The sequence below is a fragment of the Nelumbo lutea genome, chromosome 1 (genome assembly GCF_056320005.1).
Source record: "Nelumbo lutea isolate HS-2025 chromosome 1, American lotus-T2T, whole genome shotgun sequence".
NCBI classification, from domain to species: Eukaryota; Viridiplantae; Streptophyta; class Magnoliopsida; order Proteales; family Nelumbonaceae; genus Nelumbo; species Nelumbo lutea.
In genome coordinates, this window is record NC_142684.1 from 157,346,373 (window position 1) to 157,364,982 (window position 18,610).

Sequence of the window (18,610 nt, forward strand, 5' to 3'; positions counted from 1 at the left end):
TCGCCTTCTTTACACATATCTTTCGCTTACATGGGTTGCCGAAATCCATCGTCAGCGATAGAGACCCGGTCTTCACTAGTGCCTTCTGGAAAGAGTTATTTCGACTACACGGCACCACCCTGGCCTACTCATCAGCATACCGGCCACAAACCGACGGTCAGACGGAAGTGGTTAACCGCACTATCGAGATGTATCTCCACTGTTTCGTAGGCAATCAACCTCGACGGTGGTTGGAATGGCTTCCTTGGGCCGAGTACTGCTACAACACAGCCTACCATTCCTCCCTCAGCATGACTCCCTTTCGCGTCGTTTACGGCAGGGATCCTCCCCGCTTATTGTCCTACGAGCCTGGATCTACTCGCTTGGACGCAATCGATCACTCCTTACAGGACCGCAACGTCCTCGCCGACGTCCGCATTCGCTTACAGCAGGCCCAGCTCCGCATGAAGCTCCACTATGATAAGCACCACCAGGAACTGTCGTTCGATCCAGGACAATTTGTTTGGTAGAAGCTCCAGCCCTACCGGCAACGCTTCTTACGCCACAAGGCTGCCCCGAAGCTAGCCCCTAAGTACTATAGGCCCTACAAGGTTCTGCGACGGATTGGCAGTGTGGCCTACCAGCTGGAATTGCCAGAGACTAGCCGAATTCATGATGTCACCACATCTCCTTGCTGAAACCATTTACGGGCCCCCGGACCAAGTTCCCTCCCTGCCACCCTTGAAAGATGGCAAACTGGTCCCCCAGCCTAAAACTGTCACCCGCTCTCGTTTTAATCGTGGAATCCTTGAAGTCTTGGTGGAATGGTGTGATCTACCACCAACAGAAGCCACATGGATCCCATTGGCAGAGTTCCAAGCCACATATCCAGCTTTCGAGCTTGAGGACAAGCTCGTAGTCCAGGAGGGGAGTAATGTTATGGACGCCTTCCTTGGGAAGACGTACCATCGCCGCTGGCAGCAACAGGCCCCGGGCCCACCGCCAGCAGCAGCAAGGATTCAGTGATGCTCATCCTACCCAGTTCGGCAACAGCAGCCTTATCTAGATTAGATTAGCTCATTTTGCTTGTTCTTATCTTGTTAATAGCTTATCAGATTAGGATTAGCTTAGCTTATCTTATCTTGTTAGTAGCTTATCAGATTAGGATTAGCTTATCTTATCCTTAGCAAAATAAAACTGGAAGTCTCCCTATTCAATAAGGAGACTCCCTTTGATTAGGACTCTTGTAATCTCCTATTTAAGGAGACCCCATTATTGAATGAGATATCAAATTATTCAGTCAAGAGTGAGTTAGGAGAGTTGGTGATCTCTTGGACAAATCACCGAAGGTGCCAAGATAGGTTCATCACGAGCAGGAAGGAACAAGGGAAAACAGGAGGTTTTCCCCGTGGGCCGACACGTGACGAGGTCCTATTCCCGGGCCCTCAACAAAGAGCCATGTGAATCTTTCTTACTCATAAGCTGTCCAAACCTTTCCAATTCTGTTCTCACTGCTGCTACTGCAATGGATTCCCAATCAGTTTGGGAAAGAGGGGTTGAAGAGTCTCCTACAGTGGCTAAATTTGCATTTCCCTTCTTGTTTCTTATCCGAGCAGGCATAAGATTTGGGTGAAGCTTCCAACAATTATCCTTAGTATGCATAGGCTTCTTGCAATAATTACACACCAAGTTCTTCTTATCTTCCTTTCTAGTCTCACTACTCCCCCTATCTCCATTCAGCTTAGGTTTTGTTGTACCAACCATAGCCGACTGGTCAATCACAAACAATCTCAGCATAACATTCCTCCTACTCTCCTCTCCAAAGACAAACGCATAGGCCTGAGAGAATGTCACACCCTCCCTACAAAGAATATACTGCCTAGCAATGTCAAATTCAGGGTTCAGCCCTGCCAAGAACTCAAAAACCCTATTCCTCTCTACCACTTTGTGAGAAGTTGTTGCATCATTTACGCTTTCCCATACCACAGTTTCTAAGTGATCTATTTCCTGCCATAGGGTTTTCAGCATGGAGAAATACACAGCAAGAGATTTTTCTCCCTGTTTCATACTTATCACATGATTTCTTAACTGATAGGCTCTGGTTTCATTTTGCTTCTAAGAGTAGGTTCCAGTCACTCCATCCCAAATCTCCTTAGCAATATTAGCCCATAGGAATTTTTTTGCAATACGAGGTAACATAGAATTACACAGCCAGGACATTGCCATGTAATTCTCCTGCACCCATCGGGAAGAGTCTGTATCAGGTTTCTTCTCCTCCCAGTGAGATACCCTAATTTTCCACGGGCACTAACCATCTTAGATGATTGTGCCCACTCCAAATAATTTGTACCATCAAGTATTACTGTAATAAAGATCCCAAACCGAAAAATATCACAACTACCTCCAACACCCAATCCCACAGTACCGGTAGATTTCATCTCGATATTCCAAACCACCCTCTTCAGAAAAGTGGATCGATCACTCCGGGAGGCTTAGAAAATTCCAGAAACCAAACCGCCCTCTTTAGAAAATCAAAAGAAAACTAACAATATTTGGGCGCCCAAGATCAGATAAAAAACAAAGAGTTCAACTTTTCTAGGACTCTTCCTCGTACTCCAGTTCTTCCTGATTTTGATGCCGAACAAAAGATCACCTTCTCGATGACTAGATCGCACCAAAAAATCCAAGAACTGGGCAATCTATAGCAGATCGATCAACCCTTTACTACTTCATGCAGTCGGTTGATCTAGGCTGCATGAGAAAACTTCAAGAAACCCTAGCCGAAGCTCTGATACCAAGTAGAAATCTGTTGAATTAAAAAATATGAAAGAAAAGTAGTTTCTTGAAGAGAGAAGGAAGAGAGAAGGAGAAGAAGAGAAGTTGAAAAGAAAAGAGAGCAATATTCTGGCCGCCCCCTTCACTTATTATTTATACTAAAAATAATAGAACAGTACAATGACGACTATGCCCTTATGAAGGGAATGAGAGATCCATCGTATGTACGCCCAAAGATTGCAGAATAAGGGGCGAATTTCAAAAAAAATTTCTCTCCCTTCAATTGGGAATCGCATTCCCTATTTAGAAAATCATATTTTCAATGATCATTCTTGAACCATAAATTGAACCAGATCTGAACCAAAAAGGAGTAGGAGAGGATTATACCTGATACGGAGAAATAATATTCCCCAACGAATGTGTTCACGCCCAAAGAAGGATCAAAAGACTACTCCCACTGAAGATGGCGCAGTGCAGGATGGAGCAGAATCAACAATATTCTTCTCCAAGAATTTTGTCCTTCGCATGAAACAACAGGATGGCACGTGAGCACGGCTTCCTATCAATTCTTTCTCAAAGAACTGATATCAAGATCGAATCTTGACTTCTCCCACAACTAGAGATCGAACTGGCAAACTAGGCGGAAAGAAAGGATTCTACAGGGATGCTGAATTCTTCCTTCTTGATTTCAGCACTGAAGAGGATATGAATGTGTCTCCTAAAGGTTGCCGCCCCCTCCTTTTGTTAACCTAAAAGATCAGCTCCTAATCCAATTAGGAGCTGCTTATCCAAATCCTATTTGGATCAGCTTTCTCTTTAGGTGATAAGGATAAACCTTTATCTTATCTGAAGATTATATCAGCTTTCTCCAAATCTCATTAGGAGGTTTCTAGATCTGAATCACATTCAGATCTGGACTCTCTGAGTGGATAGGATCAACACCCTATCCTATCAGCTAATCCATCTCAAAATTCCCCCCATAATTAACTAATTAAATAGCCCAATTCGAAATGGGCTTTAGGCCCATTATGCTTATATACTCACTTAACCTTCCTTACTGCTGCCCAGTTGGGCTTCCTTGTATGACGTGGAACCCAAGCATTGATCTACACATTAGTCAAATGGGTTCGGCCCAGCCTTTGTCATAAGACCTGGCCGAATACACTGTTATGGACAGTGCACCCCCTGAAACCCATCAAATGGGCTCTATGGGCCCAACACATACCCTAAGTGGTCCTTGGGCCAAGCCACCTTGTAACACCCAGGGACTGTGGGTAGATGCAAGATTAGCCCATCAGGTATTATCCTCAATAGTCTTACACTTAATCTCTCAGTCCATAATGATCATACACTGCCCAACAAGAGAGGACCTCTCCCTCGGCTGCAAGGAACAGTGTTGCACTCTCCACTTATATGGATCCCGAGAATTAAAACCTCCTTGCAAACATTTTAAAACCATTATATATATATATATATATATATACTTTTATATCTCATATAAAATATATTTTGCAAAACAAATCTCAACGATTGAAATCGGCTACCGGCAGTCTTGGTTTTCATCAGTGAGAGTGCATCCCCGATCATTACCTTTGTCCGACAAAGGGACTGATCCTATCACTATGATCACCCACTCAGATGACTTCTCAAACTGTCCCAACATACCCAGGTTTTGACCCCCGCTAAGGATCTCATTGATTGGTACATCAAAGACAGTCCAATCCTACACCTAGTGCCGTATCATAATTGAGTCTAGGGGTCGGGTGTAACTTTCCAGTTTTGCCCATCAATCTCCAAGATCCGGGGCAATACTGAAAATCTGGTCCAATTCATAGATTCAATTAATCATACACTGTATGTGCCTAGGGTCTCACCCTGGCAGCTAAGACGAGCCACCCCAACCGACTTGGTAGCACCACAATGTCAGCCTTATCAGGATAAGTCTCCCCAGACCGACCCACTGCCTGTGAACATTCTAAACTAACACGAGTCTCATTAAGTATCCAGTTTAAGGGTATTACACAGAAACATACCAAGGGAACATGAATCAAATATGCACTTTTATTCATTTACAATAAACTCATAAAGTACATCATTCTGATTGAAGCTAAGGGCATAGAAAACTGTCTAACACCTTATAGGGCGGCAAAACATAAAACAGCATATATAACATTCAAAAACATAATAAAATTTGGACTCACATAACTATTGTGGTCCCCACATCCTATCTAACAACTAACATAAAACATCTACTCAGAAAAGCATCATAAAACTGATTAATCTTCAACAAGGACATCTTAAAGAACCCATAAATAAATAAATAAATAAGATAGTACCCTGCAGGAACTAGCATCAGATCAGTTCGCAAATCCTTCCATCTTGACTGGACAAAACAAAACAGACTTGTATTAAAACACTACCTAGGTCAACCAATGCTTCTTTCACGCATAATAAAAATAACCTACTTGTTCAGTTCCCCTAAAAGCAATGACTAATCGTTTCCGTGGTGAGTCACGCCAAATTGCTACCTGCATCTCTTTGAAATGAGAAGTTTATAAAACAAAAAATTTTTCACATATTAGAGAATATCTCAACAAAAACGTTCTTCAAAGAACTGTTTTTCCATAATTAAATCCTGTAAATTTTGGCAAAAAATCAAAAACCTTCTTGTGAAGATATAACCTAACCTGTGTATCAGTGGATATGTTATCAAGAAAACATATCTTCTCAAACTCAGACTTAATGAAACTCGGTTGGCCCAATGAAGTGGCAAGCATAGCCCATGCTTCCATGGCACTTTCTGCAGTTGAAAATAGTTCCTTCATCTCCTCTGCTTTTCTTGGGTCCAATGTCAATCCATCCAGAGCATTGTCTACCTTCTCATTTACAGAAAACCCTGAAACACCATCTTTCACTGTGGTAGAAGAACTGTCTACATTATCATTCTTTCCCACAGATTGTACTTGCTTGTTCTGTTGGGAAAATGATGTTGTCAGAACCATCAATGCTCCTAAAATCAAATCAGTTTGTCTTAACACATTCAAAGATGCCTTTTTAATATCGGGAAGGGAATATTGAATTGTTTCAATGGCAGGAGGACCAATTTCAGCATCATTTGAATCCTCACTTTTTGGAGCTGCAAGCCCAGATTCAATATAACCTTCTTCAGCAATACTCCGGGACTGTAGGCCAATTCTGTACAACAGCTCAATTCCATCCCACTTTATTTTCTCAGGAACAAGAAAACCAAGTTTCTGAACAACACTTTGATTGATAATATCAGCAAAGTTCTTCCAGAAATGCTTGTCTGACGGCACAGATTCATTAACTTCTGACTCCAGTGGAAAGTTACTTCCGTTATCACTAGCAGCATCAGCTGTGTGAGACACCATTAAATTGTTGTTGTGCTTGATGCGGGTTTCATTCAAAGAGTCTTCTCTACCATTCCCTTGCTGTGGTAGGATGTCGGAAACACCAATTTGATTTGTGGATCCAGAGCCTTCCATTTCAGAACTACCATTCTTAGAAAACTGGTTTTTCTGAACATATGCATCGCTGAATAATTTTAATTGTCCAAATGCATACTGCACAAACTGACGTGGTTGTACTGTCTCAGAGCCAACAACCATTTCCAAAGCAGATGTAAAATTGTTTTTTCCAAGAAAATCTGATACAAAAGGAATCCTCCACCAGTGTTTCTCTTCATCAATTTCATCAAAGCTTTTAAACTTAACCTGAAAGCCCATCATTACCAATAACATAAATGATTTTTGGCTATGAAAATATATATTAAAAAAAGAAAATACGGGCCCAAGTGTGAAAAACCAAATATGAAGAATGATATGTTGTATCATATTAGTATAGGATGTCACATACAGTAACACAAGTATGCATACATGTATTATTTTCTTTTTCTGCTTTCTGCTAAACCCCTTTCAGAACCTAAATCTTGTACAAGCATTTCTGGAAGTTAGTATAATATGTATATGTATAGTTACTATATAATATGTATTAGTATGATATGTATATGAAGTTACAAACCAATTTGATCATTGATTGATGATAAATTGATACCTATCCTTTATTCACAAAATATTTTAATATTGTACAAGATTTAGCTTACTAGCATTCAAATTTGTACTGAAACTAATACCAAGAATAGAATTAAATTTGCAGGGGAAGTAATGTCGTGACATAGCTTTTAGTGCTAAACATAACACATATTAAACCAGGAACCAAACCTCAATTTAATTGAAATTTTGAATAAAAATTATCTGGCTTTTGTTAGAGTCGGCAGTCAGGGGTGTTTTAATCTTTAAATCTGGTTTTATTAAAGGGTGCTTTGTCCAATTTGTCTTAAGTAATGTGTCACATACTTAATTAGGGGCATAAGTGCCTTTCTACTTTGATACAAACATATAAATAAGAGCTGGTCGGCTGGGAGATGAGATAAAATTCTCTCTAGCTACTTCCTTCTATTTCCTTTTTCTTCTCTTCCTCTCCTTCCTCTTTTCTCCCTTTTGCCCTGGGACTGAACCAGTGCAAACTGAACCATTACCATGGTATCAGAGCATTGATAATCAGCCCAGATTTTTTTCTTTTCACTGCCTCTTAGCCTATTGCTTTGAAGAGATCTCATTGCCCACTTGGAGGATTGGGGACACACCAAAAAGGGCTGATCATTTTTTCTGTTTTGGAGATAATAGTAGGAATCTGCTGAATTCAAAAATATGAATAGAAAAGGTAGTTTCTTGAAGAGAAGAGGAAGAGAGAAGGAGAAGAAGAGATCTTGAAAAGAAAAGAGATCAATAATCTGGCTGCCCCCCTTCATTTATTATTTGTACTAAAAATAATAGAGCAGTACAAAGACAACTATGCCCTTATAAGCGGCAAAACATAAAACAGCATATATAACACTCAAAAACATAATAAAATTTGGACACATAACTACGGTGGTCCCCACCTTCTATCTAACAACTAACATAAAACATCTATTCAGAAAACCACCATAAAATGGATTAATCAACACTCCCCCTCAAGTTTGGAGTAAATATCACACATTCCCAACTTACGTAGATCATGTTCAAGCTTGTTCTTTGCCACCCTTTAGTGAGAACATCAGCTAGCTGCAACTCTGAAGAGACATAAGGCAAACAGACTTCTCCGGTTGTTACCCTTTCTCTTATAAAGCGTCTATCAACTTCAATGTGTTTTTCCTGTCATGTTGAATTGGATTATAGGCAATATTAATTGCAGCCTGATTGTCAAAGTACAGCATCATAGGTTCCTCTGCTTTCACCCCAATCTCAATCAAAAGAAATCTAACCAAAGAAGTTCTGAGACACCATGAGCCATGGATCTATACTCGGTCTCTACACTTGACCCTATCACAACCGCTTGCTTCTTATTCTTCCAGGAGATCAAGTTTCCACCTACAAAGGTACACACTCCTGATGTAGACCTCCTGTCATCTAAGCATCCTTCCTAGTCTGCATCTGTGATTCTAGCTTCGAATTCTCATGATTTGAGAAAATAAGGCCTCTGCCAGGGTGCTTTTTCAAATATGCAAGTATTCTCTCAATAGCTTCCCAGTGTTGAACTCGAGGTGCACGCATGTACTGACTCACAATACTAACAGCATAAGAAATATCTGGTCGTGTCATACACAAATACAGCAGTCGGTCCACCATTCTTTCACATCTCCCCACGTCCTTTACCAACTCATCATCCACACCATTAATTCTGTGATTTGGATCAATAGGAGTATCTGCTGGTTTGGTCCCCAACTTCTAGGTCTCCCGCAGTAGGTTAAGTACATACTTTCTCTGTGATATGAAGATCCCATGCTTGGATCTTGCAACTTCAATCCCCAAGAAGTATTTGAGCTCGCCAAGATCTTTGATCTCAAATTCATGCTGCAATGATTTTTTGAGATCATCAATCTCCTCCAGATCATTTCCTGTCACCACAATATCATCCACATACACAATCAGAATTGACACCAAAGCATCTCTCCTCTTCACAAAGAGGGTGTGATCAGACTGTGTCTGTGTGTATCCAAAACGGATGAGTGCCCCTCTGAACCTGTCAAACCAAGTACTAGGTGACTGTTTCAGTCCATACTGAGATTTTCTAAGTTTGCACACCTTTCCTTTACCAACATTTTCATAAAAGCCTGAAACAAACTCATCTTAGTTACCGGTGCAAAGTGTTACATAGAGTATGCCCTTATCTCCAATCAAATTGATGTACAAATCCATTTATTCTAAATGAGTGAAAGTACATAATTGATTCCAAAGATTGAAATCAACTGCCGGCAGTTTGGTTTCCATCAGAGAAAGTGCATTCCCGATCATTACCATTGTCCGACAAAGGGGCTGATCCTGTCACTATGACAACTCACTCAGATGAATTCTCAGACTGCCCCAACATGTCCAGGTTTCGACCCCCACTAAGGATCTCACTGATTGACACATCAAAGACAGCCCGATCTGACACCTAGTGATGTGTCATAATCGAGTCTAGGGGTCAGGTGTAACTTTCCAGTTTTGCCCATCTGTCTCCAAGGTCTAGGGCAATACTGGAAATCTGGTCCGGTTCAAGGGTTCAAGCAATCCCATACTGCATGTGCCTTGGGTCTTACCCTGATGGCCGAAACAAACCATCCCAACACATGGTGGCACATCAGTATCAGCCTTGGTGGATAAATCTCCCCAGACTTATCCAATGGCTGTGAACATTTAAAACTAACACAAGTTTCTATAAGTGTCCAATTTTAGGGTCTTACACAGAATTACACCAAACAATATGAATCAAACATGCACTTTAATTTATTTCCACTAAATAACAAAAGTACATCAAATCCGATTGAAGCTAAGTGCATACAAGACTGTCTAACACCATTTATTGTAAATGTTGGGCCCATTAAGAGCCCATACTGATGGACTCAAGGGTTCACTCTATTCAACAGTAAATTTGGCCAGGCCTTGTAACAAAGGCTAGGCTAAACCCGTGTCGCTTATGCAGAGATCAATGATAGGGTCCCATGCCATACAAAGAGTGCCAAGCTAGCAGCATTAAAGGAAGTGAGCCTGAAAGCTTAATGAACCTAACACCCATTTTGAACTGGGTTAATTTGATTAATTAAATAGGGGGGCAAATTGAAGGGATGGGATATCCATCACATGGACGCCCAAGTCTTGCGGAATGGACTAGGCGAATTTCAAAAAAAATTTCTCCCATCTTTGCAGGAAATTGAATTCCCTATTTTAGAAAACCATATTTTTCAAGGATCAATCTTGAACCATGAACCAAACCAAATCTGAACCAAAAGGAGTAAAAGGGAGGATGTACCTGATACGGAGAATTAGTATCTCCCAATGGAGGTTTTCACGACCAAGGAAGGATCCAAAGACTACTCCCACTGAAAATGGCGCAGTGCAGGATGGAGCAGAATCAACAATGTTCTTCAAAAGAACTTGACCCTTCACAAGAATCAACTGGATGGCTTGTGAGTACAGCTCCAATCAATCTTTTCCCAAAAGATTGGTATCAATATCAGATCTTGATTTCTCCCAAGAACTGGAGACCGAACTGAAGGTAATGGCGGCGGCAGGAAGGAGGCGGCAAGAGAGATTTTGCAGAGGTTGCAGAAATCTCTCTTCTGTGATTTCAACTTTGAAGACAAGAGTCTTAGGTTGCAAGTCCAAAGGATGCCGCCCCCTCCTTTTATAAATTTAAAGGGATCAGCTCCTAATCCTATTAGGAGCTGCTGATCCAAATTATATTTGGATTATAAATCCCTTTAAGTGATAAGGGAGAACCCTTATCTTATCTGCAGATCAGATCAGCCATCTCCAAATCTAATTAGGAGGCTTCCAAATCTAAATCTTATTTAGATCTTGGACTCTCTAAGTGGATAGGGTCTACGCCCAATCCAATTAGCTGATCCATCTCAGAATTCGCCCCCTTTAATTGACTGATCAAATCAGCCCAGTTCGAAATGGGCTTAAGGCCCATTTATGGTTACGTACTCACTTAGCCTTCCAAACTACTACCCAGTTGGGATTCCTTGTATGGTGTGGGATCCAAACATTGATCTACACATCAGCCACATGGGTTCAACCCAGCCTTTGTTACAAGGCCTGGCCAAATACACTGTTATGGACAGTGCACCCCCTGAAACCCATCTTATGGGCTCTATGGGCCCAACACTTACCCTAACTGGTCCCTAGGCCAAGCCACCTGGTAACACCCAGGGATTGTGGGCAGATGCAAGATTAGCCCATCAGGTATTATCCTCAATGGTCTTACACTTAACCACTCAGCCCATAATGATCAAACACTACCCGACAAGGGAGGACCTCTCCCTCGACTGCAAGGAACAGTGTTGCACTCTCTGCTTACATGGATCCCGGGAGTTAAAACCTTTTGCAAATCATTTCGAAACCATAACATATATATATTTTAATATAAATATATTTTGCAAAACAAAATCTCAACAATTGAAATTGGCTTCCGACAGTGTTGGTTTCCATCAGAGAGAGTGCATCCCTGATCATTAACTTTGTCCGACAAAGGGGTTGATCCTGTCACTATGATCACCCACTCAGATGAATTCTCGGACTATCCCAACATACTCAAGTTTTGACCCCCGCTAAGGATCTCACTGATTGGTACATCAAAGACAGCCCAATCCGACACCTACTGTAGTATCATAATCGAGTCTAGGGGTCAGGTGTAACTTTACAGTTTTACCCATCTATCTCAAAGGTCCAAGGCAATACTAGAAATCTGGTCCCCTTATACATACTGATGTATGTGGTCCCCTTAGTGTTAGGACTCGTAATCAGCACGTGTATTTCATCACATTTACCAATAATTATTCTCGGTATGGTTATGTGTACCTAATGAGACATAAGTCCAAATCCTTTGAAAAGTTAAAAAGGTTCAGACAAGAGGTCAAGAAACAGTTTGTGAGAGAAATTAAGGCCCCTCGATCGGATCGAGGTGGCGAGTATCTCTCTGACGAATTCAGGGACTACTTGAAGGTCAACGGGATAGTATCACAGTTGGATCCTCCTCCTACACCACAACTTAATGGTGTTTCAGAGAGGAGGAATAGGACCTTATTGGATATGGTCCGGTCATTTCTCGTCCATTTAAAGTTACACATCCTTTAGGGGATACGCATTAGAGACAGCGATATACGTGTTGAACCGGGTTCCAACCAAATCAGTTCTGAAGACTCTTTGGACCGGAAAGAAACCAAGTGTACGACACTTGAAGGTTTGGGGTTGTCCGACACACATTAAAAGAACAAGTCCGGACAAATTGGAATCCAAGACCAACCGTTGCCTATTTGTAGGCTACCCAAAAGGCTTTGTAGGTTACCTATTCTATGACACAAGTGAGCAGAAAGTGTTTTGTAGTCGAAATGCACAATTCTTGGAAAGTGATTACATCCTAGACAATCATCGTCAGGAAATTGTTCTTGATGAGGAGAGCTCGAATGTAGTGGGAGGTGTCCCACAAGTTCCAGGTAGCGACCAACCTAGAAGATCTACCTGGGTATCCAGGCCACCAGTCCGTTTTGGTTATGACCATGATAGTTACCTGGTGGAAGCCTTGACTAGTGAGGAGGATCCCGTGACTTATGCAGAAGCTATGTTGGACATAGACTCCCTTAAGTGGGTAGATGCCATGAGAGTTGAGATGGACTCAATGGAGACCAATGGAGTCTGGACTCTAGTAGATCCGCCCCCTGGGGTAAAAGCAATTGGTTGCAAATGGATCTACAAGAGGAAGAAGGGCCCCGATGGTAGGGTTGAGACCTACGAAGCTCGTCTGGTGGCGAAAGGGTACACTCAGAAAGAGGGCATCGATTATGAGGAAACCCTTTGGCCTGTGGCCATGCTTAAATCCATTAGGATCCTACTAGCTGTAGTAGCATACCATGACTACGAGATTTGGCAAATGGATGTCAAAACTACGTTCCTAAATGGAGATCTTACTGAAAATATCTATATGTAGTAGCCGCAAGGCTTCATAGCTGCAGGTCAGGAACACATGGTATGTAAATTAAATAGATCCATATATGGACTTAAGCAAGCTTCTAGGAGTTGGAACATCCGGTTTGACTCTACTGTCAAAAAGTTTGATTTTGAGCAGAATCCGAAAGAGCCCTGTGTTTAGAAGAAGTCCAGTGGGAATAAGGTTACATTCCTGTTTTTGTATGTAGACGACATTCTACTCATTGGGAATGACGTAGGAATGTTGACTACGGAGAAAGTATGGCTTTCACAGCAATTCTCCATGAAAGATCTTGGAGAAGCCTCCTATATACTAGGTCTTCGACTCTATAGAGATAGATCGAAGCGGATAATAAGATTATCCCAATCTGCTTACAATGACAAAATTGTCAAGAGATACAGCATGGAGAACTCCAAGAAAGGAAATGTTCCTTTCAGGCACGGAGTCACTCTCTCCAAGAAAATGTCTCCCAAGACTTTTGAGGAGATTGAGGGCATGAAGAACGTTCCCTATGCCTCAGCCGTAGAAGCATCATGTATGCCATGCTGTGCACTCGTCCTAACATTGCTTAGGCAGTGAGTGTGGTAAGCAGATTCCAGGCCAACCCAAGGCAGGAGCACTGGACTGCTGTGAAAAATATACTTAAGTACCTTCGAAAGACAAAAGAGTTTTGTCTGGTATTCGATGGTAGTTCACTACAAATCCAGGGGTATACTGATACTGACTACCAGTCAAATCCAGATAATAGAATGTCTACATCTGGTATATATCTTCACGATAGGATAATGTGTTGTTTGCTTAAAGTCAGCAAACAGGGGTCCTAAGTAGCAAAAATAACAGTCCACTAGCCAAGCCGAACACATTGTCGAAGTGAGGCTGCCTTATGAATGAAGGTGTTTGTTCTGGAATTTGGAATTCCGCACATCACCCATTCCTGTGTTCTGAGACAACACTGGATCTACGGGAGATTGATGTTAAAAGGTAGCATCAGCAGAGAATGTGGCAGACCCATTGACTAAGCCACTGACACAGAAAGTGTTTATGAAACACGTGGAAAGTCTGGGTCTCCGGCTTATACCAGATTGGACCTAAGGGCAAGTGGGAGCTGTTAGACAGTGTATGCCCTTAGCTCCAATCAAATTGATGTACATTATGACATTTATTGTAAATGAATAAAGTACATATTTGATTCAGGTTATTGTGGTGTGTTTCTATGTAATACCCTTAAACTGGACACTTAATGAGACTCGTGTAAGTTTAGAACGGTCACAGCCGTTGGATGAGTCTGGGGAGATTTATCTTGCTAAGGCTGACACTGATGTACCACCAAGTGTTGGGGTGGCTTGCCTCTACTGCCAGGGTGAGACCCGAGGTACATGCAGAGTAGGTTCACTTGAAACCCTGAACTGGACCAGATTTCCAGTATTTGAAGGGAATGAGAGATCTATCATATGGATGCCCAAAGATTGCGGAATAAGAGGCGAATTTCAAAAACTTTTCTCTGCCTTCAACTGGGAATCGCATTCCCTATTTAGAAAATCATATTTTCAATGATCATTCTTAAACCATAAACTGAACCAGATCTGAACCAAAAAGGAGTAGGAGAGAATTATACCTGATACGGAGAAATAGTATCCCTCAATAAAGGTGTTCACGCCCAAGGAAGGATCCAAAGACTGCTCCCACTGAAGATGGCGCAGTGCAAGATGCAGCAGAATCAGCAGTGTTCTCCAAGAACTCTGTCCTTCGCAAGAATCAACAGGATGGCACATGAACACAGCTTCCTATCAATTCTATCTCAAAGAACTGATATCAAGATCGAATCTTGACTTCTCCCACAACGGGAGATCGAACTGGCAAACAAGGCGGCAAGAAAGGATTCTACAGGGATGCTGAATTCTTCCTTCTTGATTTCAGCACTGAAGAGGATCCGAATGTGTGTCTCCTAAAGGCTGTCGCCCCTTCCTTTTGTTAACCTAAAAGATCAGCTCCTAATCCAATTAGGAGTTGCTTATCCAAATCCTATTTGGATCAGCTTTCTCTTTAGGTGATAAGGATAAACCCTTATCTTATCTGAAACATACCAAGGGAACATGAATCAAATATGCACTTTTATTCATTTACAATAAACTCATAAAGTACATCATTCTGATTGAAGCTAAGGGCATACAAAACTGTCTAACAGTATTGCACTAGACCTTGGAGTATGTGGGCAAAACTGGAAAGTTACACCTGACCCCTAGACTCGATTATGATACTGCACTAGGTGTCGGATTGGGCTGTCTTTGATATGCCAATCAATGAGATCCTTAGCGGGGGTCAAAACCTAGGTATTGAGACAGTCCGAGAATTCATCTAAGTGGGTGATCATAATGACAGGATCAGCCCCTTTGTCGGACAAACGTAATGGTCAAGGATGCACTCCCTCTGATGGAAACCAAGACTATCGGCAGCCGATTTCAATCGTAGAGATTTGTTTTGCAAAATATATTCTATATGAGATATAAAAGTATATATATTATGGCTTCTAATTGTTTGCAAAAGGGTTTTAATTCCTGGGATCCATGTGAGTAGAGAGTGTAGCACTGTTCCTTGCAACCGAGGGAGAGGTCCTCTCTTGTCGGGCAATGTATAATCATTATGGGTTGAGAGGTTAAGTGTAAGGCCATTAAGGGTTATACCTGATGGGCTAATCTTGCATCTGCCCACAGTCCCTGGGTGTTACAAGATAGCTTGGCCCAGGGACCACTTAGTGTAAATGTTGGGTCCATAGAGTCCATGTGATGGGCTCAAGGGGTTCACTGGGCTTTCCAGTGAATTCGGCTAGGCCTTGTAACAAAGGTTGGGCCGAACCCTTGTGGCTGATGTGTAGATCAATGCTTGGGTCCCATGCCATACAAGGAGGTCCAACTGGGCAGCAGTTTGGAAGGCTAAGTGAGCACATATACTTACTGGGCCTAAAGCCCATTTCGAACTGGGCTGATTTGATCAGTTAAAGAAGGGGACGGATCTGAGATTAGATTAGCAGATAGGATAAGGTCTTATCCCTATCCACTCAAAGAGTCCAGATCCAAACAAATATATGAATCTGGAAAACTCCTGATAAGATCAGGAAGGGTTGATCAAATCTGCAAATAAGATAAGGACTCATCCTTACCACTTAAAGGGGATTTAGATCCAAATAAGATTTGGATCAGCAACTCCAAATAGGATTAGGAGCTCATCCCTTTAAGGTTATAAAAGGAGGAGGGGGCAACAGCCTTTAAGAAGATCACATTCTCACCTACAGAGAAAAGATTACAGAAGAGAGAAAACAACTTCCAGTAAGACTGCACTGATTTCTCCCTGCCACCTCCTTCCTACAGCCGCCGCCATTGCCAGTGCATCTCCACGATAGTAGAAGTAATCAATAACGGTTCTTCATATCAGTCCTTTGTTAAAGGGCTGATTGGAAGTCATGCTCATGTGTTGTCCAGCTGATTCTTGCGAATGATCTGTTTCTTTGGAAGAACACTCTGCTCCATCCTACACTGCGCCATTTTTAGTGGGAGCAGTCTTTGGTTCATTCCTTGGGCGTGAATACCTCCATTGGGAGATATTGTTTCTCCGTATCAGGTATATCCCTCTCCTGCTTCTGGTTTCAGATATGGTTCGATTTAGGGTTCAAGATTGATCCTTGAAAATGCAGATTTTCTAAAACAGGGAATGTGATTCCCAGATGAGGGGAGAGGAAATTTTTGAAATTTCGCCCAACCTTCCTGCAGGGTTCGGCCATCCATATGATGGATCTCTCATTCCTTCACTCCTTTTATTACTTGGTTTAAAAGACGGTCTACGATGCTTTCCTAACTGACAACTCTTACACTCCAAGGTAGATAACTGAACAAACTCAAGCAACTTTGGGAAAAGAAATTTCAAAGAACTAAAAGAAAGATGTCCCAAGCGATTGTGCCAAAACATAATCTGGTTCACTGACTCTGACCAACTACTACTGTTGTTGTTAACATGATGGCCCTGATGTCTCGGAATCTCATCCAGAAGGTCAACTCCATTCACCTCACGACCACTACCAATCATCTTCCTTAACTCCAGATCCTGCAAAACAAAATTGCCAAGAAGAAAGGTAACGGAACCATTCAAATCTTTTGTCAAAGAACTAACATAAAGTAGGTTGGTATGAAGTCTAGGGACATGTAAAACGGAAAACAGAGTTATATCATTGGTCACTCTAACTGTCCCCTTCCTAGCAATGGGCATACGTGAACCACCTGCTGTAGAGACTCTGTCTCTACCAGAGCACAACTGATAGGAACTAAAAAGGGTAGGGGCATTAGTCATGTGCTCAAATGCTCCTGAGTTTATAATCTCGGGAGGTCCCTCCTTACTTGAAGTAGATGCAAGATTTGTAGTTGCATATGAACTACTTGTATGTGCACAGAAAGTGGTGTAGTTGGCTCCTGCATATTCCTATCCATCTGGAAGGCAAGAGCCATGTGAATCTTTCTTACTCATAAGCTGTCCAAACCTTTCCAATTCTGTTCTCACTGCTGCTACTGCAATGGATTCCCAATCAGTTTGGGAAAGAGGGGTTGAAAAGTCTCCTGTAGTGGCTAAATTTGCATTTCCCTTCTTGTTTCTTATTCGAGCAGGCATAAGATTTGGGTGAAGCTTCCAACAATTATCCCTAGTATGCTTAGGCTTCTTGCAATAACCACATACCAAGTTCTTCTTATCTTCCTTTCTTGTCTCACTACTCCACCTGTCTCCATTCGACTTACGTTTGGTTGTACTAACCATAGCCGACTGGTCAATCCCAGGCTGTCTCAACATTACATTCCTCCTACTCTCCTCTCCAGAGACAAAAGCATAGGCTTGAAAGAGTGCCACACTCTCCCTAGAAAGAATATACTGCCTAGCAATGTCAAATTCAAGGTTCAGCCCTGCCAAGAACTCAGAAACCCTATTCCTCTACCAGTCTGTGATAGGTTGTTGCATCATTTACACTTTTCCATACCACAGTTTCTAAGTGATCTATTTCGTGCCAAAGGGATTTTAGCATGGAGAAATACACAACAAGGGATTTTTCTCCCTGTTTCATACTTATCACCTGATTCCTTAACTGATAGGCTCTAGCTTCATTTTGCGTATGAGAGTAGGTTTCAATCACTCCATCCCAAATCTCCTTAGTAGTATTAGCCCATAGGAAATTTTTTGCAATATGAGGTAACCTAGAATTACACAACCAATGTAATTCTCCTACACCCATCACGAAGAGTCTGTATTAGGTTTCTTCTCCTCCCCAATGATGTACCCTAATTTTCCACGGCCACCAATAGCCATCTTAGCTTATTGTGCCCACTCTAAATAATTTGTGCCATCAAGCTTTACTGTAGTAATAATCCCAGACCCAAAATTATCACTATTACCTCCAACACCCAGTCCCACAGTACCGGTGTATTTCATCTCGTATTCCAACTCTCCATCTTACTTCAAACAACTCACCAGTAAGAAAAGATTGGAGACCTTCCAAAAAAAATTTAATATCACACACAGAAACCAACCATTCCGGAAGAAGAAAACCTTATCCGGAGAGAAAATTTTCTCCTCCCCACACCTCCCAACAGAGAGAAGAGTGAATCGATCACTCCAAGAGGCTCAAAAAAATCCAGAAACTTAACTGCCCTCTTTAGAAAATCAAAAGAAAACTAGCAATACCTAGGCGCCCAAGATCAGATCAAAAACAAAGAGTCCAACTTTTCCGGGACTCTTCCCGGTTCTTCAGTTCTTCCTGATTTTGATGCCGAACAATAGATCACCTTTCTGA

General features: G+C 41.8%; 1 protein-coding gene across 10 annotated transcripts in view; it reads right to left on the reverse strand.

Moving 5' to 3' along the window:
• Positions 1-18,610, reverse strand: part of LOC148878611 (putative triglyceride lipase) — a 198,070-nt gene that overhangs the window by 128,328 nt on the left and 51,132 nt on the right. For all 10 annotated transcript variants that reach the window (XM_088957316.1, XM_088957290.1, XM_088957305.1 and 7 more), the window contains 3 exons: positions 5,442-6,488; positions 5,220-5,282; positions 5,091-5,137 (listed from right to left, as the gene is read on the reverse strand). In XM_088957316.1, the coding sequence (XP_088813442.1) occupies positions 5,091-5,137; positions 5,220-5,282; positions 5,442-6,488 (1,157 nt within the window). The remainder of the gene's footprint in view (positions 1-5,090; positions 5,138-5,219; positions 5,283-5,441; positions 6,489-18,610) is intronic.